This window comes from Bufo bufo, chromosome 5, assembly GCF_905171765.1.
Source record: "Bufo bufo chromosome 5, aBufBuf1.1, whole genome shotgun sequence".
Classification (NCBI taxonomy): domain Eukaryota; kingdom Metazoa; phylum Chordata; class Amphibia; order Anura; family Bufonidae; genus Bufo; species Bufo bufo.
This window is the reverse complement of record NC_053393.1, coordinates 385,914,814-385,941,388: the sequence shown is the minus strand read 5'-3', so window position 1 is coordinate 385,941,388 and position 26,575 is coordinate 385,914,814. Positions and strand designations below refer to the sequence as shown.

The window sequence follows — 26,575 nt, the reverse complement described above, 5'->3', positions numbered from 1 at the left end:
ATAGGAGGGATGCCGTGGACATAACACTGTTATTAGGTTAATACGGTGAATCTGCGTGAAAGCCTCCCTGGATGTTTTTGCAGTCCGCAAATTGAGGATCCGCAAAACATGGATACCGGGCGTGTGCATTCCACATTATGCGGAACAAAAATCCGGCCTCTAATAGATAAAATAAAATAAAATAATAGGACATGTTCTATCATTTTGCAGAACGGCCATGTGGACATACAGACACGGAATGCACACAGAGTCATTTTTTTTTGCGGCCCCCATTGAAGTGAAGGGAACGGTACGGACAGGGGAAAAAATAGGTTCGTGTGCAGGAGCCCTAAGATGTGCCCCCAGAATAAGTTACACTGGTGGGCCCTAGGTACCCCAGTCCAACACTGGTTTGAGGGCTGCAGATTTTAAAACAGGGTGATTTATTGGGGAGTGTCTATTATATAGGCCTCTGAATTGGCTGGTTCATTATAGTTTATGGGGCCGGAGGGCATGCCTGCAGTGACAGTGTGAAACTAGCCTAATATGGGTCTTGTAGATTTTTTGGCAATTTCAAAAATTGATGCTAAATTTATAAGCCGCCTGACATCCCCCTCCCCCAAAATAAAAAATAAAAAGTATGTTTTAAAAAATGAAGCCAAGGTAAAGCGGGTGAGATCTTATGAGGTAGGAAAGCTAACAGTAAAGAACGACCTGTCATGAAAAAAAAGCATTCCACAGAAATGGGGCTCCCAGTCTGGAAGGGGTTAAATGGGCGAGATGCCAGGTTGGCACAGACACTACAGCATGGGGAGGCCCGGGGACAGGTCTCCTCAGCGAGAGCCAATGGCGGGCGAGGCCGGGGAGAGGGCGTGGCAGGAATCCCCACACTAGGTGACAGCGGCTCTCTCCTCCCACTCCCTCTATCACAGCCTGCGATCATGGCAGGAGACTAGCGGTACCGGATCGTCTGGACCACCAGCTGAGGGACTGGCACTGCCCTCTCCGGCCATTTTACTTCTCTCCCCTGGATCGATGAGAAGCGGCGAGAAAGGCAAGGTGTCTGCAGGCTCCTGGCATGAACTGGACATGGAGGGAAGAGCTTGGCCCCTCCAGCCTGAGAGGTGAGGGGGTCAGACAGAAGGCATCACTGATCCCCCAGGGCTGGGCGCACCTCGCCATTGTGTTCTGCTGGAGGAGATCGGCTCTGCCCTATCAGCCATGCTGCCCGGGGTCGGGGTGTTTGGCACCAGCCTGACCTCCAGGGTCATCATCCCTTTGCTAAAAGAGGAGGGTTTCTCCGTGAAGGCTTTATGGGGCAGGACGCAGGAGGAGGCTGAGGAGCTGGCCCAGGAGATGAGTGTCCCCTTCTATACCAACCGCATCGACGACGTCCTACTGCACCAGGAGGTGGACCTGGTCTTCATCAACCTGCCCCCTCCTCTCACCAAGCAGATCGCCGTCAAAACCCTGGGTGAGTAGCACACCATACCCATCAACAAGTCCCCCTGAGAGCAGGGGAGCCTGGGGCTATACCTAAGAGTGGTACTAGCAGCTCAGGAACCTGATAGGGACATGGTGCTGGGCACCCAGCTGATTAGTGTTAGGTCTTATCCTGCCTGTAGCTGTATTGGTGCCAATGTATTGACATTGTTTTTGGGGTGATGTTTTATTTAAGATCAGCATCATTATTGAGCTCACCTTATAAAGTGTGGCCCAGTGATATGTGGAAAAAAGAGTTCACGTAAGACCATAAGAGTAGTGTTTTTTAGTAAATGCAATTAAAGATTCACAGTCATTTCTAGTTACTGGCACATGTTTAAATGGCAGGTTGGTATGTGACAGCCACTAGAATAGGCTGTGGTTACCTCCAAGCGGTGTATGAGGAGCTTCTATCCTCTGATGTATGAGGAGCTTCTATACTCTGATGTATGAGGGAGCTTCTATCCTCTGATGTATGAGGAGCTTCTATCCTCTGATGTATGAGGGACTTCTATCCTCTGATGTATGAGGAGCTTCTATCCTCTGATGTATGAGAGCTTCTATCCTCTGATGTATGAGGAGCTTCTATACTCTGATGTATGAGGACTTCATCCTCTGATGTATGAGGAGCTTCTATCCTCTGATGTATTAGGAGCTTTTATCCTCTGATTATGAGGAGGCTTCTATCCTCTGATGTATGAGGAACTTTTATCCTCTGATGTATGAGGAGCTTCTATCCTCTGATGTATGAGGAGCTTCTATCCTCTGATGTATGAGGGAGCTTCTATCCTCTGATGTATGAGGAGCTTCTATCCTCTGATGTATGAGGAGCTTCTATCCTCTGATGTATGAGGAGCTTCTATACTCTGATGTATGAGGAGCTTCTATCCTCTGATGTATGAGGAGCTTCTATCCTCTGATGTATGAGGAGCTTTTATCCTCTGATTATGAGGAGCTTTTTATCCTCTGATATATGAGGAACTCTAATCCTCTGATGTATGAGGAAGCTTCTATACTCTGATGTATGAGGAGCTTTATACTCTGATGTAGGGAGGAGCTTCTATACTCTGATGTATGAGGAGCTACTATACTCTGGATGTATGAGGAGCTTCTATCCTCTGATGTTATGAGGAGCTTCTATCCTCTGATGTATGAGGAGCTTCAATCCTCTGATGTATGAGGAGCTTCTATCCTCTGATGTATGAGGAGCTTTTATCCTCTGATGTATGAGGAGCTTCTATCCTCTGATGTATGAGGAGCTTCTATCCTCTGATGTATGAGGAGCTTCTATCCTCTGATGTATGAGGAGCTTTTATCCTCTGATAGAGTGAGGACCTTCTAATCCTCTGATGTATGAGGAACTTTTAGCCTCTGATGTATGAGGAGCTTCTATCCTCTGATGTATGAGGAGCTTCTATCCTCTGATGTATGAGAAGCTTGTATCCTCTGATGTATGAGGAGCTTGTATGATGTATGCGGACCGTGTATACTCTGATGTATAAGGAGCCTGTATGATGTATGAGGAGCTTGTATCATGTATGAGCAGCATGTATCCTCTGATGCATGAGGAGCTTGTATCTTCTGATCAGGGGCATACATAGAAATCACTGGGCCCCATGGCAAGAATCTGAATTGGGCCCCCTTGTGAGTGACCCATCGCACCCCTTAGGCCCCTTCACACGGGCAAGCATTCCGCGCGGGTGAAATGCGCGAGTTGAACGCATTGCACCAGCACTGAATCCTGACCCATTCATTTCTATGGGGCTGTGCACATGAGCAGTGATTTTCACGCATCACTTGTGCGTTGCGTGAAAATCGCAGCATGCTCCTCATGCTCCTTTTTCACGTAACGCAGGCCCCATAGAAATGAATGGGGTTGCGTGAAAATCTCAAGCATTCGCAAGCAAGTGCAGATGCGTGCGATTTTCACGCACGGTTTGCTAGGTGACGATCGGATGGGGACCCGATCATTATTATTTCCCCTTATAACATTGTTATAAGAGGAACTAATACAATCTACACTACAACTAACCCAAACCTGAACTTCTGTGAAGAAGTTCGGGTCTGGGTACCACAGTCAGTTTTTTATCAGGCGCTGCAAAACACATTGCACCCGCGCAATAAAAACTGAACAATCTGAACGCAATCGCAGTCAAAACTGACTGCTAATTGCGTACCTACTCGTGCGGTTTGCCGCAATGCACCGGGACGCATCTGGACCTATATCCGGACACGCTCGTCTGCAAGGGGGCCTTAGGGTATGTGCACATCTACTGCAGGAGGTTCCAGCAAAAGCCTCCGTTGCAGATTCTAGCAAAAAACAAAGGGCAAAACAATCTTGAATAGGAATCCGGCAGGTGTAAGCAGTGTTTTGGCATTGCTGGATCTGGGTGATTCTGGTATTCTGCTGGTATGCTGGAACAGAATACCAGAATCTGATGGCAAGTGATTACCTAGCCTAACCCGATGAATTGTGCCCGCTGCTGCTACTTTTTATATAGTGTGTCATCCTTCTCCATGGACTGTGCCTGCTCCTGCTTCACCTCCTCCCCGATGCTGACTTACCGTTTGTGCTGTGGGCAGGGCCGTCTTTAACAAGGGGCAAAAGGGGCAGCTGCCCCGGGCCCAGTTGCTCCTGGGGGGCCCAAGGCAGCTGCCTCTTGAGCCCTGCTAGCCACTGCCCCGGGTGTCAGGCTGTCAGCTACACAGGGGGGTGCTGCCATGCCATGCCTGCCGGCACTCCAGAGTCCGGGCAGCGTACTGTGAGAGCTGTGATTCTCTAGGACCTTAGATGACATCATTACCATGTGACCAGTAACCTAGCAATATTACTGGTCACATGGCTATGAGGTCATCAAGGTCCTTTCTACCAGGAGTGTTGCTGTAGAAGTTTGCCTTAAAGGGGTTCTGCACTTTCATTTAACTGATGATCTGCATACGTACAGTACTTGTCCATTTACACGGCCTTAAACAACGGATCCAAGACCAAAGGATCTTATGGATTCTGTTTTGTGGACCCCTAGAATGGTTGAGACTGATCTGCAAAAATCTGCAAAAATTGCAAAATTTGACAGAGATAGGACCTGTCCTGAGTTTTGCAGATTGGGCACGCAGATCTTCAACCAAATAGATTGCATATGGATGGCTTCTGTATGGGGCTCTAGAACGGGTGAGATGATTTACAAAAACTGGCCAGGATAGGACCTGCTCTGAGTTTTGTCCAATATCTGTAGGCCCAAATTGAAGGCAGGAGATCTCAAGTCACAGATACAATTCAAGTACGCTTCTCCTTTCATCTTGTGTATCTAAACCGGCTCAGACAAGAAGTGTCCAACAAGTCCGAGTTTAGCTTTTACCTTCCAGAAGCCAACGTTGGAGCTCAGAATGGTTCATCACCTTTTCTCTGAGAAAGTTTTACCACCAGCTGAGCAGAATATTTAGTAGCTTAGGTGGACATCTGAACCTTTGATAAAGCCAACATCTTAGTGAAAGGCCTCATGCACACGACCGTTGTGTGCATCCGTGGCTGTTGTTCCGTTTTCCGTGATTTTCTGCGGACCCATTGACTTTCAATGGGTCCGTTGAAAACTCGGAAAATGCACTGTTTGTCATCCACCTCTGTGATCCGTGTATCCTGTCCGTCAAAAAAATATGACCTGTCCTATTTTTTTGACGGACAACGGTTCACGGACCCATTCAAGTCAATGGGTCCGTGAAAAAACACGGATGCACACAAGATTGGCGTCCGTGATCCGTAGGCTACTTTCATACAGACGGATCCGAAGATCCGTCTGCATAAAAGCTTTTTGAGAGCTGAGTTTTCACTTAGTGAAAACTCAAATCCGACAGTATATTCTAACACAGAGGCGTTCCCATAGTGATGGGAACGCTTCTAGTTAGAATATACTACGAACTGTGTACATGACTGCCCCCTACTGCCTGGCAGCACCCGATCTCTTACAGGGGGCTGTGATCCGCACAATTAACCCCTCAGGTGCCGCACCTGAAGGGGTTAATTGTGCGTATCATAGCCCCCTGTAAGAGATCAGGGGCAGACCCCCCTCCCTCCCCAGTTTTAATTTCATTGGTGGCCAGTGCGGCCCCCCCCTCCCTCTATTGTATTAATATTATTTATGATTGGTGGCCAGTGCGCCCCCCCCCGGCCCCTCCTCCCTCCCTTTATTGTATTATCATTGGTGGCCAGTGTGCGGCCCCCCCCCCCCCCCCCTATTGTATTATCATTGGTGGCCAGTGTGCGCCCCGGCCCCCCCCTCTATTGTATTAATATCATTGGTGGCCAGTGTGCGGCTTCCTCCCCTCCCCCCCCGATCATTGGTGGCAGCGGAGAGTTCCGATCGGAGTCCCAGTTTAATCGCTGGGGCTCCGATCGGTAACCATGGCAACCAGGATGCTACTGCAGTCCTGGTTGCCATGGTTACTTAGCAATATTAGAAGCATCATAGTTACCTGCTGCGCTGTCTGTGACCGGCCGGGAGCTCCTCCTACTGGTAAGTGACAGATCATTAAAGGGGTTATCCGAGTTATGAAAAAAAATAATATAGCACTGAATATCTGATATATAACTGAGCTAAGCAAGTTTTATGCAAAAAAAAAATATACACTGCGTGCAGAATTATTAGGCAAATGAGTATTTTGACCACATCATCCTCTTTATGCATGTTGTCTTACTCCAAGCTGTATAGGCTCGAAAGCCTACTACCAATTAAGCATATTAGGTGATGTGCATCTCTGTAATGAGAAGGGGTGTGGTCTAATGACATCAACACTCTATATTAGGTGTGCATAATTATTAGGCAACTTCCTTTCCTTTGCAAAATGGGTCAAAAGAAGGACTTGACAGGCTCAGAAAAGTCAAAAATAGTGAGATATCTTGCAGAGGGATGCAGCACTCTTAAAATTGCAAAAGCTTCTGAAGCGTGATCATCGAACAATCAAGCGTTTCATTCAAAATAGTCAACAGGGTCGCAAGAAGCGTGTGGAAAAACCAAGGCGCAAAATAACTGCCCATGAACTGAGAAAAGTCAAGCGTGCAGCTGCCAAGATGCCACTTGCCACCAGTTTGGCCATATTTCAGAGCTGCAACATCACTGGACTGCCCAAAAGCACAAGGTGTGCAATACTCAGAGACATGGCCAAGGTAAGAAAGGCTGAAAGACGACCACCACTGACAAGACACACAAGCTGAAACGTCAAGACTGGGCCAAGAAATATCTCAAGACTGATTTTTCTAAGGTTTTATGGACTGATGAAATGAGAGTGAGTCTTGATGGGCCAGATGGATGGGCCCGTGGCTGGATTGGTAAAGGGCAGAGAGCTCCAGTCCGACTCAGACGCCAGCAAGGTGGAGGTGGAGTACTGGTTTGGGCTGGTATCATCAAAGATGAGCTTGTGGGGCCTTTTCGGGTTGAGGATGGAGTCAAGCTCAACTCCCAGTCCTACTGCCAGTTTCTGGAAGACACCTTCTTCAAGCAGTGGTACAGGAAGAAGTCTGCATCCTTCAAGAGCAACATGATTTTCATGCAGGACAATGCTCCATCACACGCGTCAAGTACTCCACAGCGTGGCTGGCAAGAAAGGGTATAAAAGAAGAAAATCTAATGACATGGCCTCCTTGTTCACCTGATCTGAACCCCATTGAGAACCTGTGGTCCATCATCAAATGTGAGATTTACAAGGAGGGAAAACAGTACACCTCTCTGAACAGTGTCTGGGAGGCTGTGGTTGCTGCAGCACGCAATGTTGATGGTGAACAGATCAAAACACTGACAGAATCCATGGATGGCAGGCTTTTGAGTGTCCTTGCAAAGAAAGGTGGCTATATTGGTCACTGATTTGTTTTTGTTTTGTTTTTGAATTTCAGAAATGTATATTTGTGAATGTTGAGATGTTATATTGGTTTCACTGGTAAAAATAAATAATTGAAATGGGTATATATTTGTTTTTGTTAAGTTGCCTAATAATTATGCACAGTAATAGTCACCTGCACACACAGATATCCCCCTAAAATAGCTAAACTAAAACAAACTAAAAACTACTTCCAAAAATATTCAGCTTTGATATTAATGAGTTTTTTGGGTTCATTGAGAACATGGTTGTTGTTCAATAATAAAATTAATCCTCAAAAATACAACTTGCCTAATAATTCTGCACTCCCTGTATATTTCCTAATTTCCCTGGTTCTTTTCTTGCCCTTTGTTTACATGCAATAAAAACAATCTCTGCCCCTCCCCCTGCTCTGCTAGGGGAGTGGATACAAGTGCTGCCCTGAGAGACATGTCTGCCTGCTGGGAGACTCTGCAGCATGTTGTATGTGTAGGACTACAAGTCCCAGCTATATAATGACACTGCTAAGGGAGTGGATACAATAGCTGCCCTGAGTGACATGTCTGCCTGCTGCGAGACTCTGCAGCTTGTTGTATGTGTAGGACTACAAGTCCCAGCTGTATAATGACACTGCTAAGGGAGTGAATACAAGTGCTGCCCTGAGTGACATATCTGCCTGCTGGGAGAATCAGCAGCATGTTGTATGTGTAGGACTACAAGTCCCAGCTGTATAATGACACTGCTAAGGGAGTGGATACAAGAGCTGCCCTGAGTGATATGTCTGCCTGCTGCGAGACTCTGCAGCTTGTTGTATGTGTAGGACTACAAGTCCCAGCTGTATAATGACACTGCTAAGGGAGTGAATACAAGCGCTGCCCTGAGTGACATATCTGCCTGCTGGGAGACTCTGCAGCATGTTGTATGTGTAGGACTACAAGTCCCAGCTGTATAATGACACTGCTAAGGGAGTGGATACAAGAGCTGCCCTGAGTGCTGGGAGAAAACAGCAACTTGTAAGTGTAGAACTACAAGGTCCACTTATATAATGACACTGCTAATACACACAGGATCTTCCCCTAGCTGCAATGCTTTGCAGAACTTCTCTGTCAGCTCCTGTGCCCAGCATTTGTCTCCTCAATGCCTGCAGCTACACAGTAAACACTTCAGCCCTGAGTCTGTGCAGCTGAAGGGGTTAAGATTCCTAGCAGAGTGCAGAGTAAAGGGGGCGTGGCCAGCACAGTGACGTTTTGTTTACAGGCTTGTAAACGACCTTTATCAAAGCAGGGAGAGAAGCTGACATCACAGGTCATGTGACCCTCAGTGAAATCTGAGAAACCAGCCACTGGAGATAAAGTGAGTGAATTGGAAAGCTGTTACATTTGCCCAGTTAGGAACATAGAAAGAATAAAAAAATAACTCGGACAACCCCTTTAAGCAATGCGCCGCACAGACCTGTCACTTACCAGTAGGAGGAGCTCCCGGCCGGTCACAGACAGCGCAGCAGGTAAGTATGATGCTTCTAATATTGCTAAGTAACCATGGCAACCAGGACTGCAGTAGCGTCCTGGTTGCCATGGTTACCGATCGGAACCCCAGCGATTAAACTAGGACTCCGATCGGAACTCTCCGCTGCCACCAATGATCGTGGAGAGGGAGGCCCGCACACTGGCCACCAATGATATTAATACAATAGAGGGGGGACGGGGGGTGCACACTGGCCACCAATGATAATACAATAGAGGGAGGAGGGGGGCCGCACACTGGCCACCAATGATAATACAATAGAGGGATGGGGGGCCGCACACTGGCCACCAATGATATTCAAACTGGGGAGGGAGGGGGGTCTGCCCCCTGCTGCCTGGCAGCCCCTGATCTCTAACAGGGGGCTATGATACGCACAATTAACCCTTCAGGTGCCGCACCTGAAGGGGTTAATTGTGCGTATCATAGCCCCCTGTAAAAGATCGGGTGCTGCCAGGCAGCAGGGGGCAGTCATGTACACAGTTCGTAGTATATTCTAACTAGAAGCGTCCCCATCACCATGGGAACGCCACCTCTGTGTTAGAATATACTGTCGGATATGAGTTTCACGATCTAACTCAAATCCGATGGTATATTCTAACATAGAGGCGTTCACTTGGTGATGGGGACACTTCAAGTTAAAATATACCATCGGATTGGAGAAAAACTCCGATCCTATGGTATATTAACACCTGACTTTACATTGAAAGTCAATAGGGGACGGATCCGTTTGCAATTGCACCATATTGTGTCAACGTCAAACGGATCCGTCCCCATTGACTTGCATTGTAAGTCAGGACGGATCCATTTGGCTCCGCACGGCCAGGCGGACACCAAAATGACTTTTTTTTTCATGTCCGTGGATCCTCCAAAAATCAAGGAAAAACCCACGGACGAAAAAAACGGTCACGGATCACGGACCAACGGAACCCCGTTTTGCGGACCATGAAAAAATACTGTCGTGTGCATGAGGCCAAAAGCTGACTGAAAATGATTATCCTCAGATGGCATCTGGGTTTTAACCAGACAGTGGAAAAATGGCTGAGGACGGGATCAGGGGCAGAGTGGGAACTTAAAGTGGCCCTGGAAAAAGAACCCTAAAAGGGGCCCCATGTTGTTAGGCGGGTCCAAACTGACAGAAGACGGGGCAACAGAAGGAGGCATGGCCAGCAATACCATAGTGCAGCACAAAATACTGCCAAAGCAGAAACGAATATCACAGTGTAGCACAAATACTGCCTCAGCACAACCAGATACCACAGCACAAAATACTGCCACCATCGTCGTAGCGTTCAACTATATTACTGTCCTGAGGACAGGTGCATAAGTACCTGATGATACCAACTTTATTTACAGTTGAGAGCACCAGATCATTATGTACCCAGCCAGCGGCCATAAGGAGGCTTGGACGGCCCCATGGGCATCGCCCCACTGGGAAATTTCCCTGTAGGGACTATGGCCAGTCCGCCCCAGGCTGGGATACATGTAATTCTGGACAGTTAGTTCAGTACTTTGACCAATTATGACTTACTGTAGTGTCTGATCAAAACGTACAAGAATCAGTGGGATCTAGTCAGTAGAAATATCTCTAAGAACATCACTGGCGGTAGTGTGATGCCATTTACTTATAGGGGCTGCATGCAAGAGTGACAGAAGCCTCAGCAAGTACCTGCTTGGGTTATAGGTGTGCCAGTTGAGTTGTGATATTGACAATTGGTGCCCGTTATCGGCAGAAATCTTAGGTCTGATGGTTTAAAAATAAATTGGGCTCTAATATTCCACTGTCCTTAAAGAGTATGTCAGCAGGCTTAACCCTATGGAACCAGGCATAGTGCCTGGTAGGGTTGATCCTGGTGAGTAAAATGACACCTCATTTGTGTTTCTCTGCTGTGCTGTACCTGAGGATTTTTTTCTTAAAATTAATATATAAATGAGGTCTTTGGTGCTCTGAGGGTTGGGCCCAGGCTCCTTGGAGAACTAGAGCTCCTCCGCTTGGCACTTAGAGACACTTCCCTGTGCCCTTGATGGTCAGTAATCCCACATCTGCGCCGTAGTCTACACTCACATCATGCGCTTCCCCAGCAGCACAGATCACTACTGTGCATGCAGCCATGGCGTCATCCTCCACCCTGAAGAGGAAACGTTCAGCTTGTTTGGATGGAGAATGATGTCATTGGCGCATGCGCAGCAGTCATCTGAGCTGCTGGGGTAATAGAGGCAGATGTGCTGCACATACACTGACGTGAGTGTAGACAATAGCGCAGGCTATCAAGGGGACAGGGAGGAGTGGCTCTAAGTGCAAAGTGGAGGAGCTGTGGTGCTCCTCAGTGCACCGAGGCCTAATTTGCATATTAATATACATCCGAAGTCGATTCGCTCATCCCTAATTCCTGGTATAACAGGGTTGATTCTGCTGGCAGGAGCTCTTTTTGATAACTGTACCATGGTATACATAAACATCTGTAGATGATACCAAGGCCTCATGCACACGACCGTATGTATTTTGCAGTCTGCAAAAACGGATCAGCAAAACATACAGATGACATCCGTGTACATTCCGTATTTTGCGGAACGGAACAGCTGGCCCCTATTAACATTTTTTGCGGGAACGGAAATACGGAAATGGAATGCGCACGGAGTAACTTCCGTTGTTTTGCGGACCCATTGAAGTGAATGGTCCGCATACGGTCCGCAAAAAAAACCCAGAACCGATACGGAAAGAAAATACGTTTGTGTGCATGAGCCCTAAGGAAGAGGGAGTATCCAGTATGGCTGAATCTTTAGTCCCGGCTCCTGTTTTACCACAGCCTGTGTCTTCAGGTCCATAGACAGACTAGCCTGTAAGCGCTGATGGATTTGCAGGGTAAAGGTACTTGAATTTCCTGAATCTTTCTGAGTTTGTTATAGGAACGTACGGTATATATATAAATGTGATGACGTTTATATTATTCCCTATTACGTGAACCTTTGCAGTTTTTAGTTGTTTGTAGGGACAATTTTGGAACGTTCCTCAGCCTGCAGATATTTCCATAGAAGCGGAGAATACAGGAGCTAACCTTGGCTCGTGGCCGCTCAAGGCGGGTAGCCGGCCTGTGTGTCACTAGAAATTCCGGCTTTTCTGCATTGCATCAAGGTGGCTGTGACTTGTGACCTAGCTCGCTATCTCGTAGCTGAAGGTCTGGTCTCTTCAGCGTATGACCTTTGTGTGGACATTTATCTTTCACCAGTCTTTTTTTACTCTTGTAGATGTGACATGTAGCACTTATGAGACTGGGCATAGACACTAGATCGGGGGGTCAGCAATCTCTGGCACGCCAGCTGTTGTAAAACTACAATCCCAGCGTCACTGTTGGTGGTGGGCGTTTAGTTCAACCCACAGATGGAGGGCTGAAGGTTGCTGGCCCCTGCATTAGATAAGTGTGGTGGTGAACCCCACCATTTTTGTCAATCTTATGCGTGTGGGCTTAAAGGGGTTATCAGGCGGGATTTCGTTTTTTTTTTTTTCATGTATGAATGGATTCAAATAAAAGAAGCATTACTCACCTGACTGATCCTCCGCCTCTGCCATTCCGATGATTACTATGTCCCACTGCCCTCCACCTTCCAGTCCTGGCTAGTTGACACACAGGAAAATGCCAGAAAACAAGGCAGGTCACGGATGCAAGCATCCCTGCTATTCCTTAGGTGTTCAGCCGTGACCAGAGTGGAGAATAATGGGACCCAGTAAGCAACTGGGACAGAATGGGGAACGGTGACAGAACTGATGCTTTTTTTAACCATTCTGCCACATATGTATACAGTGTGAATCCACGGGGACCCCACCTTTGAAAGTTGAATGGTAAAAGGTAGAGGAGAGATTTATCTAGGCTGGTATAAAGTAGAACTGGCTTAGTTGCCCATAGCAACCAATCAGATCCCATTTTTCATTTTTCAAAAGGAGCTGTGAAAAATGAAAGGTGAATCTAATTGGTTGCTAGGGGCAACCTAAGCCAGTGTTCCTTTACACCAGTTTTGATAAATCTCCCCCAGTGATTATTTTAAAGGGGACCATACTCTTCAAGGTGGGGGTTCACACCAGTTCTGTCAGTTTCCGTTCTGCTACTCCGCCAGTTGTGTTTTACGGGATAGAAGCAGAGAGACAGAGCATGGATTGCCTGAGCACTGGAGTGGGGGGTCAGGTGGCATGCCTGCTGGGAGCAAGGAGCAAGGAAGATGCTGGCGGGCACTGGTTGTCATGAAGATTCATCTGGTCGTCTGTCACACATTATAAAGGCCCAGACATGCTGCACCAATACTACTCCTTCTGTTGGTGGAGTTTCTCTCTACTAGACCAGTACAGAGCCCCAGTCAGCAGTGACTAGGTAACAGCGCCGTCCACTATTAATCACTGGACTCGAACAGCTACACACCACATGCTGATCAATGGGTCTATTGTCCTAAGGAAAATTACAACCAAAGGTCATCTGTCAGCAGATTTGTACCTATGGAACTGGCTGACCTGTTATATGTGCACTTGGCGGCTGAAGGCATCTGTGTTGGTCTCATGTTCCATGTGCCCGCATTGCTGAGAAAAATTTTGATATGGTGTCAGCCTGCAGCAGTTGCAGAGAGAGCTGAGCCCCTAGGTGTAATGGCAACGCCCCTGTTGCTCCTAGAGGCTCATTTGCATATATTAAAAACATTATTTTTCACAGTAATGCTGGTGTCACGAGGGTTGTCAAGAGCCACGTCTGACTCCGTTATACCCGGGGTCAGGAAGTCGCAGCGGGTGGCTGCGCGTTCTATGTACAAGACAGTGCTGTTTCGTAATGGTAGCTTTCTGGGTTTGCCTTGCAACCCTTTTTTGCTCACTCAGGGATCCGTAGCTTCTCCTCCTCAGCTGTTCCTTGTCCAGCACTCCCAACCTCCTTATATTCCCCTCTCACACTTCTCTGGTTGCCAGATATAGAGCTTCCTGCCTGGACTTACTATACTGACCCTCTGGGGCTGTGTAGCTGTGTTCCCTGGTTGTTGTTCCAGAACGTTTACCCTCCGGATCCCTGTTGGGCCTTGTGTGGTCTGCTGTTGTCGCCCACCTGGGATTATATGTTTGTCCTCACCTTGGTGTTTTCCTCTTAGTGTCAGTGGTGCGGGACTAGTGATCCCACCGCCCCGTTCACTACATAGGGCTCATCTTAGGGAAAGCCAGGGTTTAGGCACGTGATACGGGTTGAGGAACCCGTCTAGGGACGTCCAGGGCAGTCAGGTGCCACCCGCAAGGTGAGTCAGGGGTCACACCTTTCTCTCTCCCTTGGACAGGGCCTTCCCATTCCCTCCCTTTGCGTGACGCCGGTCATACAGCTGGGCCACATGGAACATTAGACCAACACAGATGCCTTCAGCTTGCAAGCGCACATGCAACAGGTCAGCCAGCTTCTTAGGTACAAATCTGCCGACAGATGCCCTTTAAAGGGGGTTGTCCGGGTTTCAGAGCTGGACCCGGACATACCATTATTTTCACCCAGGCAGCCCCCTGAGGCTAGCATCGGAGCATCTCATGCTCCGATGTGCTCCCTTGCCCTGCGCTACATCGCGCAGGGCACGGGCTCTTATTTTTATCATAACACACTGCCAGGCGGAAGCTTCCACCCGGCAGTTTGTTCGGTGACGTCACCGGCTCTGATTGGGCGGACTTTAGCGCTGCCCTAGCCTGTTTTACTGGCCCATCAGTGCCAGTGACGTCACAAGGCTTCCTGGCAGCCCCATGGAGAGCCCCGGTACGTCCCCACCTGCAAGTCGCCTTTCTACTGGTCCGCCATCTTTATCTGCCATTTCTCTCTACTACAGTTGCAAGAAAAAGTATGTGAACCCTTTGGAATGATATGGATTTCTGCACAAATTGTCATAAAATATGATCTGATCTTCATCTAAGTCACAACAATAGACAATCACAGTCTGCTTAAACTAATAACACACAAAGAATTAATGTACCATGTTGTTATTGAACACACCATGTAAACATTCACAGTGCAGGTGGAAAAAGTATGTGAACCCTTGGATTTAATAACTGGTTGAACCTCTTTTGGCAGCAATAACTTTACCAAACGTTTCCTGTAGTTGCAGATCAGACGTGCACAACAGTCAGAAGGAATTCTTGACCATTCCTCTTTACAGAACTGTTTCAGTTCAGCAATATTCTTGGTATGTCTCGTGTGAATCGCTTTCTTGAGGTCAGGACTCTGACTAGGCCACTCCAGAAGGAGTATTTTCTTCTGCCTAAGCCATTCTGTTGTTGATTTACTTCTATGCTTTGGGTCGTTGTCCTGTTGCAACACCCAACTTCTGTTGAGCTTCAGCTGGTGGACAGATGCACATACTTTTTCTTGCAACTGTATATTCATTAAAAATGGCTGCTGCTCTTTCAGAATTCCTTCCCATATTGCTGCAGTCTTGCCTACAAGGAGGGCGGGCGTTACCTCCATAATGTGGTTTCACCCACTGATCCCCCTCCTGGCAGTCTGTATTCTCATCAAAACACTTATTTGATTAAATTATTATGTTAATTTCCTAATATAAAGGGGTTATAGAATAGCTGACCTAGATCTATGTATATTGCTGGGGGTTTCTTTAAAGGGTTTTCCGGGATTTTAATATTAATCCTCAGGATGAGGTAATCATTATCAGGTCTGCAGGGGTCCGACACCCGGCACCCCCGCTGATCAGCTGTTTGAAGAGAAGGCTGTGTCCATGCGAGCTCTACCTTCCCTCATTGTTTACCTGCTCGCTTTCGACATCGCAGCGCTGAGCAGTGTAATTACAGCACAACTCCCATTACTTAACAAGCAAATACTAAAACAGACAATAAATAAAGACACAGACACTTCCTTGTGTGGATAAAAGTGTCCGCCATGTTTATTTAGGGTTAAAAAAATTAATAAATAAACAGAATAAAATATAAATAAATAATATATCCTTTAATTAAAGGGGTTGGCCACTATATAAGTACTTTCCACTATATAGTGGGAGGTAGTGTAAAAAAGATTTCCCTAGATATACTTTATTAAAAAAACCTGAATGGTAATGTTTTTATAATGAGCCTCGCCCCCTCAGCCCCGCTCTGCGTGTAGCCAGTTCGCCATGGCTGCACGCGACATGGAGGAGCTTAGAGAAAGGCTTGTCCATGGCTTTATTCTAACTGCACATGCGCTGCTTTTCCTAATAAGAGCAGCGCATGCCCAGTCTGCCCCCTGCCACTGGCGCGCTCCCTGCTCCGACTCTGTCTCTACAACCAGCTTATTCCTGTCAGAGTTCGGAGCGGCCTCAACTTTCCATTCAAGCGTAGCTTGCCTTTAAAGGGGTTCTTCACTTTCATTTAACTGATGATCTATCCTCTGGATAGATCATCAGCTTCTGATCGGCGGGGGTACGACACCCGGGGCCCCCGCCGATCAGCTGTTTGAGAAGGCAGCGGCGCTCCAGCCAGCGCCGCGGCCTTCTCACTGTTTACTGCCGGGCCGCCGGCCCACTGACATCACGACTAGTATCAACTAGCATGGGCGGGGCTAAGTGAACAGAGCTTAGCCGCGCCCACGCTAGTTGATACTAGTCGTGACGTCAGTGGGCCGGCGGCCCAGCGGTAAAAAGTGAGAAGGCCGCGGCGCTGTTGGAGCGCCGCTGCCTTCTCAAACAGCTGATCGGCGGGGGTCCCGGGTGTCAGACCCCCGCCGATCAGAAGCTGATGATCTATCCAGAGGATAAATCATCAGTTAAATGAAAGTGCAGAACTTAATGTGAGGTAAATCAAATCTCAGGGAGCAGAGATTGCTTTCATACAAGAAGCTCATATCTCACATAATAACCCCCCTAAGATCCAAAATTCCAAACTTCCCTACTATAATTCACTCCACCTACCCCTGTAAGAAGAGAGGAATATTGATTGCATTTAATAAATCTCTAGCGGTGTCTATACATGACAAATGGGTAGATGAAAGCAGCAGATTCATTATTGGGAGTTTGCACATATAAATAACACTCTCTACACCTTGGCAAACGTGTATTTTTCCCCAATCCAGAAAGATCTCTTTCTTCCTGAAAATAATGAAGAAAATAAATAAAAATGAAAAGAGGCTTTCTAATCATACAGGAGACTTTAACCGCACTTTAGATAACACACTAGACACTACAGCTGCTTCTAGATCAACAGAGATGTCTTTCTCCAGAATAGTAAATTCACACGACTTATACGATATCTGCGCCCTCAACATGCATCTGAGAGAGACTACACATACTTCTCTCCTCATCATAAAACCTACTCTAGAATAGATTATGTCCTCGTAGGAAAAGACATTATAGAGAAATATCCTCTGGTCTGTTAATGGTCCCATAACACTGACAATTGACGAAAGATACCCATCTCGTTCAGACTATATTTGGAGAGCAAATGCACATCTCATATCTAACAATAAACTACTAAAATTGGACAGACCTGAAAGAATATTTAAACTAAATGACACCCCAGACATTGCCCATTTACACTATGGAACGCTCATAAAGCGTATATTAGAGGTACTTTTATACGATTAGGCTCCTCAATTAGAAAAGCTAGATCACTACTATACTAAAAATTAAAGGTTTGGAAGTCAAACATAAACAATCTATATCCTTTGAAATCTCCAAACAACTCAATAAAGAAACACTACACCTAAGTAATCTGCTCCTGCAAAAACACGAAAAAATATACAACGGTCAAAATAAGCTACTATTCACTTGACAATAAAGCATCTCGCCTTCTAGCTAATCGATTAAAATCTCAAGCTAATAAAGTGAAAATAGCTTATATAGAAGACCCCATATCCAAACAAAAAAAGTTGCCCCTAGAGATATCGCAAATACATTCAAAGAATACGATAACCTAGAGGCAGACCCTGCAACTAACTATGTCTGTGAAGGTTCTCATTTATCTAGGTCATGGTATATCTGTAAAGAATAAATCAGAATTGAGAAAGCTCGTTGGAAGAACGAGTGAAACGTTTTCAAGAAATCTACAGTAAGTCCAGTTGCCTTGATTTATTCTTTACAGATGTCTCCCAGGATACCATTAATGTCTTCTTGAAGAAAGTAGAACTGCCCACTCTTACCCCAGAACAGTTAGACAAATGAAATCTTCCTATATCAGATACAGAAATAACTAAAGCAATTATGACTGCCCCATTAAACAAATCACCCGGACCTGATGGTTTAATAAACTAATATTATAGGAAATTAGCATATATCCTACACCCACATCTCAAAAAAATCTTCCATAAGGCAATAGAGATGGGGAACTTCCCCAACGAAATGCTACAAGCAACCATTGTTACGATACCCAAACCAGTTAATCACCTAGTGAAACCAAAAACTACAGACCAATTTCTCTCCTTAATGGAGATATAAAACTATACGCAAAACTACTCGCTACAAGACTAAACTCCATATTGCCCTCTCCTATCCACCCTGACCAAGTCGGTTTCATCAAAGGAAGACAGATAATACCCGTCAAATAATCTCTTTTATCCACACAGTGAGCTAAACCATAACCTGACATTGCTAGTCACAATCAAGGAGGAAAAGCCTTTGACAGGTAAAATATGCCTTCTCAACCCTGGAGAAGTTCGGATTTAGAGGTAGCATACTTCCCGCTATAAAAGCCCTATACTCCCGCCCATCTGCAAAGGTCTTACTTAAAGGGGTATTCCCACTTCGCCTTTTTATACTTACCTGCTGCCAGCGCGCCGCTCACTTCCTGGATTCTGGCTGGGGGCTGGCTTCATCTTGATTGAATTCTTCTCCCGGCCGGGCCGTGCGCTGGACTTAACGCGCACGCTGCCGCGCATGCGCCATGGTGACTTATTCCTGCCAGTATAGTACAGAGCCGGCGTGCGCGTTCGCAGCTTTGTACTATTCTGGCCGGGAAGAGGTCACCATTGCGCATGCGCGGCAGCGTGCGCGTTCAGGACAGCGAGCGGCCCGGCCGGGAGAAAAGGAGTCTTCTGCGCAAGCGTGGCCACCGTGATTCTGGAGAAGAGCGGTGGCCGTAACCAGGGGAGACCGAATCACAACAATGAGGTAAGTGGGGATTAATTTTATCCTAAACGGTGGGAATTTGTTAATTAAGTATATTTACAAAAATTATCACTGTCAAATCATTAACAGATTTAATAGTGATCATTATGATGGGAATACCCCTTTAACAGTACCCTGTCTGATGACTTCCAGCTATCCAATGGAACTCAACAGGGGTGCCCCTTCTAGAACCTTTTGCTGCAATGATTCACCAATCCCCTGACATACAACGTGTTAAAATAAGCCAGATAGAATCAAAACTTGCTCTATTTGCAGATGACATTATACTGACATTCACTAACCCCCAGAGATCAATGGAATCCTTTTTCCACATGGCACAAGAGTTCAGCTCTGTTTCACACTGCAAATAAATAATGACAAATCCTAGGCCCTCTCTATCTCAATACAACCACAACTACTGCAAACGCTGAAAGAGAAATATTCTCTGGATTGGCAACCAGAAGTAGTTACCTATCTGGGCATTAAACTGTCCTCTCCGAAATCTTTATTACGACCATAACTTCCCTGACTTTCTTATGGGTATGACCAAATCAATGTCTGAACTCTCCAAGACAGCTACCTCATGGATTGGCAAAATTGCTGCATATTAAAATGCTCATACTCCCCAGATTTTTATATTTGTTTAGATCTCTACCCATTCATGTTCCTAACTCATTTTTTACAGCGGCAACTAGGAAATTGAAAAATTTCATATGGGAAGGAAAGGTTCCCAGAGTAGCTGCTAATATATTGACTCTACACCGAAGGGCTGGAGGCCTTGGTCTCCCTAACCTTACTGACCACTATAAAGCGTCAGTTCTTGACCAACTCACGGCTTGGTGGAGAAACGATACTAACAAAATATGGGTGTGTATGGAAAAACACCTTACACAGACCAAAACTCTTAAAAGCTGATTGCTGACCCCTCTGTGGGGGAGTCCTACAAAACTCTCAGATAGGCTTACTATTTAAACCTCCCCAAAAATTTGGAATGCCTTTGTCAAATCTAAGGAGATAAAGCTGTTTTGGTCAGGGAAAGACATTCCTGTAGAGTCCTTTAGAAGACTTTTTACCAGGCCTAGATTTATCCTCATGGAAGGTATAACCAACCTTAAACATTTATGTGATGCTCATAACTCGATCCATTTCCCATATCTCCACAAGAAATGGAACATACCTCACAAAGACTTTTATAAATCCCTCATCATCAGAGAATATGTGCAAAACTATGTCTTTTCTAGGGCTCCTGAAGAGGCTGGAGATACTGAAGAAACCCAAAACAATTTCTCTGTTTTACACCATGCTTCAGAACAAATTGAAATTGAAACCAACCAAACATACGGAGAACTGGGAAAGGGAATTAAAGGGATTCTGTCACCAAGTTTTAGGCTATAGAGATACGGACATGCATGGCTAGATCGCCGCTAGCATATCCGCAATATACCTGTCCTATAGGCTGTGTGCTTTTATTTTCTTTAAAACAGGATTTTAGAGATATGTAAATTAGTCTTGTAGGTGCCCAAGGGGCTATACGAACCTTCTTGGAGCCCAGCCACGCCCGCCTGTGAAGGAGCCCAGCACCGCCTATGTCCTCCGAATCTCCTACTTTCATCACCGATAGATTGCCGTAATCTCGCAATGCGCGAGCTCGCGCATGCGCAGTGCCGGTATAGTGTTCCTTCAGCCTCAGGGAAAGAACTGCGCATGCGCGAGCTCGCGCATCGCGAGATTATGGCAATCTATCGTTGATAAAAGGAGGAGATTCGGAGGACATAGGCGGTGCTGGGCTCCTTCACAGGCGGGCGTGGCTGGGCACCAGGAAGGTTCGTACAGCCCCTTGGGCACCTACAAGACTATGCTACATATCTCTAAAATCCTTTTTTAAAGAAAATAAAAGCACACAGCCCTATAGGACCGGTATAGTGCGGCCATGATAGTGGCGATCTAGCCATGCATGTCCGCATCTCTATAGCCCAAAACTTGGTGACAGAATCCCTTTAAATATGTATTTTTCTGATTCACAGTGGAGTGACTCATTTAAACTTATCAACAAATCATTCAGATGTACAGTACAGACCAAAAGTTTGGACACACCTTCTCATTCAAAGAGTTTTCCTTATTTTCATGACTATGAAGGCATCAAAACTATGAATTAACACATGTGGAATTATATACATAACAAACAAGTGTGAAAGAACTGAAAATATGTCATATTCTAGATTCTTCAAAGTAGCCACCTTTTGCTTTGATTACTGCTTTGCACACTCTTGGCATTCTCTTGATGAGCTTCAAGAGGTAGTCCCCTGAAATGGTCTTCCAACAGTCTTGAAGGAGTTCCCAGAGATGCTTAGCACTTGTTGGCCCTTTTGCCTTCACTCTGCGGTCCAGCTCACCCCAAACCATCTCGATTGGGTTCAGGTCCGGTGACTGTGGAGGCCAGGTCATCTGGCACAGCACCCCATCACTCTCCTTCATGGTCAAATAGCCCTTACTTTCAAAGTTTTCCCAATTTTTCGGCTGACTGACTGACCTTCATTTCTTAAAGTAATAATGGCCACTCGTTTTTCTTTACTTAGCTGCTTTTTTCTTGCCAAATTCTAACAGTCTATTCAGTAGGACTATCAGCTGTGTATCCACCTGACTTCTCCTCAACGCAACTGATGGTCCCAACCCCATTTATAAGGCAAGAAATCCCACTTATTAAACCTGACAGGGAACACCTGTGAAGTGAAAACCATTTCAGGGGATTACCTCTTGAAGCTCATCAAGAGAATGCCAAGAGTGTGCAAAGCAGTAATCAAAGAAAAAGGTGGCTACTTTGAAGAACCTAGAATATGACATATTTTCAGTTGTTTCACACTTGTTTGTTATGTATATAATTCCACATGTGTTAATTCATAGTTTTGATGCCTTCAGTGTGAATCTACAATTTTCATAGTCATGAAAATAAAGAAAACTCTTTGAATGAGAAGGTGTGTCCAAACTTTTGGTCTGTACTGTATAACACATCAAGAAGAAATATTTAAAACCCAATATAACTGGTATTTTACTCCCGCTAAACTCAATCGCATATATCCGACATGCTCAGATATGTGTTGGAGAAACTGCGGACAACGAGGTACACTAAAACACATACTATGGGAATGCAAAAAAGTAGCACCCTTGTGGAAAGCAGCTCAGAAGATAATAAATATTTTAACTTCTGGCGCGTTGGTTTTGTCTCCGGCTCTAGCCCTACTACTAATAGAGCTGAATCTATTCCCGATACACTACAGAGTTATAGTAGCTCATATACTGATGGCCTTGAAATTGATCATTACACTCCACTGGAAGGAACCAGAGCTTCCACACATTCATGAAGCAGTACTCCTAATTAATAAGATCTGTGGCTTTGAAAAAATAATAGCATATCAAAACTTTACCTTTCCTAAGTTTACCCCATTGTGGAAAGCATGGATTGATAGCCCATATTACACTGAATAAAAAGAGAACCTTAAAAATGTATGATCAGCAAAGACAGGACTATCGAATATACGTTTGTTGTTATTAGTTTCTCCTTCCTCTTTTTGAAGCGGAACTCCGCTTATCCTTGTTCTCCCTCCCTTTTCTTGCCATTATGTTGCGCGATTGTAGTATTTAACGGATTATACTGTTTTATATGGAACATGAGAATCTGTGAACTAGAGAACGGCACTTTTTGGGATTCAGTCCTTTCATATCTGTAATAAAGTATAGATTCACCTCTTTACTTATCTTCATTCCCAAACTAAACGACCTTGAGTACATGGACTGTACAATGCGTATTCTTATGGCCTAATATATATAGATAACTTCAGTTAAGGTGCAAGATGAACTGTTGATCTATATATACACCTACGTAATTCTTATGTAATACCTATGTACTACCATTGCTATTATGTACCTGATATTACTGGTGTAAAACTCAAAATAAAATATAAATTATTGTCTCTCTCAAATCAGCTCCAAAACGGCCTCCCATTCATTTCCGTGGGAAACGGCACTCACTTCATGTGGAAAATAGAAGCCGCATGTTCTATCTTGGGTTAGAATCCGCGCTGAATCTCCCATTGAAATGAATGAGAATCACAAAAACAGCTCTGTACGTGTCCTTGTGTTTTTGCACGGTTTTTGATGCAGATTCTCGCTAAAAGCCACAAGCTGAAAATCCAGTTTTGTACTGAAGTAGACCCCCATTGGTTAAAAAAAAAAACTCACTAAAAAACGCTCTGAAAAAAAAACAAAACACACGTGTATTCCACGCTGAATTTTGTAGGCAAATTTTCAAAATCCATAATGTGAACATACCCTGTTACAGCTTCTAACAGACAGTATGGCTGGTGGTAGTTGAAAGATGGAACTGAGCATGTGGGAGGTGGACAGAAAAATAAGGAAAAGAACAAACAGCTGGTGGCGCTATACAGATACATTTTATTGAATAATCCCAGTGGCTACACTAAGGGTACTTTCACACTAGGGTTATTCTTTTCTGGTATTGAGTTCCGTCCTAGGGGCTCAATCAGTTTTATCCTAATGCATTCTGAATGAAGAGCAATCCGTTCAGGATGCATCCGTTCAGTCACTCTTACGGTATTTGGCCGGAGAAAATACCGCAGCATGCTGCGGTATTTTCTCTGTCCAAAACTCCAGAACACTTGCCGGAATGCCGGCATTATTTTCCATTGAAAAGCATTAATGCCGGATCCGGCACCAAGTGTTCCGGCAAAACGGATCCGGTTTTCCGGTCTGCACATGCGCAGACCTTTAAAAATGCAAAAATAAATAAATACCAGATCCGTTTTTCCGGATGACACCGGAGAGACAGATCCGGTGTTTCAATACATTTTTTAGACAGATCCGCATCCGGATCCATCTACAAATGCTATCCGTTTGCACACGGATCTTCACTACGCAAGTGTGAAAGTACCCCAAGTACAAAAAATATTCAAGTCCAGGTGAAGTAGACTATTTTTCATGGGACATGAAAGTAATGAACTAATGACAGTGTGTTTTCATTTTCTCCATGGATCCAGTGTCTGATGCTTCCTTTCGACAAGAGAACGGAAATATCCATGTTGGGCGTAGTTCAATTTGTCGTATTGATTCCGGTAAATGAAAAAAGGATGAAGTGATGAGCCCCTGAGCTCTTCCCCTGTTAGTAGACCTAGTTAGTTAACACCTTGCACTCCGAATGCTTGCTCTGGCTCTGCTCTATTGCTTCAAGTGGGTTCTCGCTGAATAAGTTTAATGGCTGATCCATTAGTGGTACCCAAAATGATTCACCCTCCCATTGACTTCTATGGACAGCGACCATGCACGTTGGGCCCGCTCTCCAATAATGGAAACGTTGAACCTCTGATTGATGAGATCTTTGGTGATCCTAATTGTCAGATGCCCACTATTAACAATTGTATGCCATAGATATGCCATAAAAACATATTCAGGGATTTGAAGGCAGGCTGCAGACTTTCAAGTCCATGTCTACAATGCCACCGATTTCCACAGAAAATTTGCAGCATAATCCATGCATTTTGTCTGAACTCACCTTGAGGATATCCATATGGTGTGTGGGTGCATCTGTTTTTTATTCTCCTCTGGACCAATTCCTATGAATCGATGAGTATCAGACAGAAAACAGGCAAGAATGGCGTTTTTGGCATAGATCTTCAGTGTGGGAATTTCACCATTTGCGTTAACCAGTCTGTACGGGTGCAGTCTGAATGGCACATGGATGGAAGATAGGCCTAAAATTCTCTTGTCTAAATATTAGTCACATATTCTAAAATAAGCAGTATATAATTGTCAATCCCAAGTCCATTAGTGTTTGCCTTGGGTTCCTTGAAGGCATTTAGGCTGTTGGAAACCATTTAATGTGAAGACATTTGGAGGAAAGCTTAGTAGTATAGAATAGCTGGAAATTCATTACTGTAGTACAGTATGTTTTTAATAATTCGCCTCAGTTCACACTTTTTTCATGCAGTATGTAGTAGATGGCCTTAACCAAAAAGCTCTGAAGATATATTGTACTTGATGTAGGGCTGCAGCTATCGACTATTTTTGTAATTGAGTATTCTATCGATTAATCCAACGATTAAACAAAAAACTGATGAAAATAAAAATTTTCTTTATAAAAACTCATCAGTCCCCCCCGTGCCATCAGCTGCCTCCCCCAGTGCCATCAGCTGCCCCCCCCCCAGTGTCCTTAGCCGCTCCCCAGTGCCCTCAACTGCTCCTTATTGACACCAGCTGCTTCCTTGTGCCACCAGCTGCCACCCTAGTGCCATCAGCTGCCCTCCAGTGCCATCAGATGCTCTCCAGTGCCGCCAGCTGCCCCACCAGTGCCACCAGCTGACCCCCCAGTGCCACCAGCTTGCCCCCCAGTGCCACCATCTCCCCTTCCTAGCCATGTCCCCAGTGCCAGTACTTACCTTTCCTGTAGGGGCGCCGCTCCACAGCTCCTTCATCTTCTTGTCGTCCTGACATCACACAGCGTCGGGTCATAGTGCACGCTTACTTGCACTATGACCTGACAATGTTTCAGGATACAGAGCAGCTTGGTGCAGGCCGCGGGGTGACCACAGAGCGGTGAGTAATAGCAAGCGCTTCAGTCCCGCTCTATGGTCACATGACACAAACAAATCCTCGATGCAAAAAATTAGCATTGAGGATTTTTTTCTGTGGAATTACTCGATTCAATCGAGTAATTGTTTCAGGCCTAACTTGATGTATTGATGTCTACAGGGCAGATATATCTTCTTTTTGGCTACATCTGCGTTAGGCTGGGTTTACATGCTCCGACCAGCAGCCAATTATCGGAAAGGAAGCTTTCCTTCCAGACAATCACCTGCTCGTTCAGTGGAGGTGAAGGTCTGCATTTACATAGAGTGATCACCTCCACAGTATGAGGATGAGAGATCACTATTGCGATCCCCCACAAATCATCTGCTTCGGACATCCACTGAACAGCTCAGCTCCTACTTGGGTTTATTTTGCCATTTTTCTAAGGCTAAGTAAATCATTTGCTCAACCATTCCCATAAAAGGAGGAAATTAACCGCGGACAAATTTTAGAAAGAGTGTTTTTAGAAAGTACATTTTTCCTCTAGCTGTTCTTGCATTTTGATATTGGAAACCAAAAAAGTTGGGATGTTCCTACAAAAATGTATATATAAATATATATACACTGAACAAAAATATAACCGCAACACTTTTGGTTTTGCTCCCATTTTGCATGAGCTGAACTCAAAGAAATGAAACATTTTCTACATACACAAAAGACCCATTACTCTCAAATATTGTTTACAAATCTGTCTAAATCTGTGTTAGTGAGCACTTCTCCTTTGTCGAGATAATCTATCCCACCTCACAGGTGTGGTATATCAAGGTACTGATTAGACAGCAGGAATATTGCACAGGTGTGCCTTAGACTGCCCACAATAAAAGACCACTCTGAAATGTGCACAGTTTTGCCTTACGGGGGGGGGGGGGGGGGGGGGGGGGGTGGGGGGGGGGGGGGGGGGGGAGTCAGAAAACCAGTCAGTATGGTTTGCCTCACACAGTGCAACATATCTCCATCGTATAGAGTTGATCAGGTTGTTGATTGTGGCCTATGTTGGTCCACTCCTCTTCAACAGCTGTGCAAAGTTGCAGAA

General features: G+C 45.4%; 1 protein-coding gene across 1 annotated transcript in view; it reads left to right on the top strand.

The window, feature by feature from the left end:
• Nucleotides 1–918: 918 nt before the first annotated feature.
• Nucleotides 919–26,575, top strand: part of GFOD1 (glucose-fructose oxidoreductase domain containing 1) — a 69,556-nt gene continuing 43,899 nt past the window's right edge. Inside the window, exon 1 of the mRNA XM_040433249.1 lies at nucleotides 919–1,453. Within this exon, the coding sequence (XP_040289183.1) occupies nucleotides 1,201–1,453 (253 nt within the window). The 5' untranslated portion in view covers nucleotides 919–1,200. The remainder of the gene's footprint in view (nucleotides 1,454–26,575) is intronic.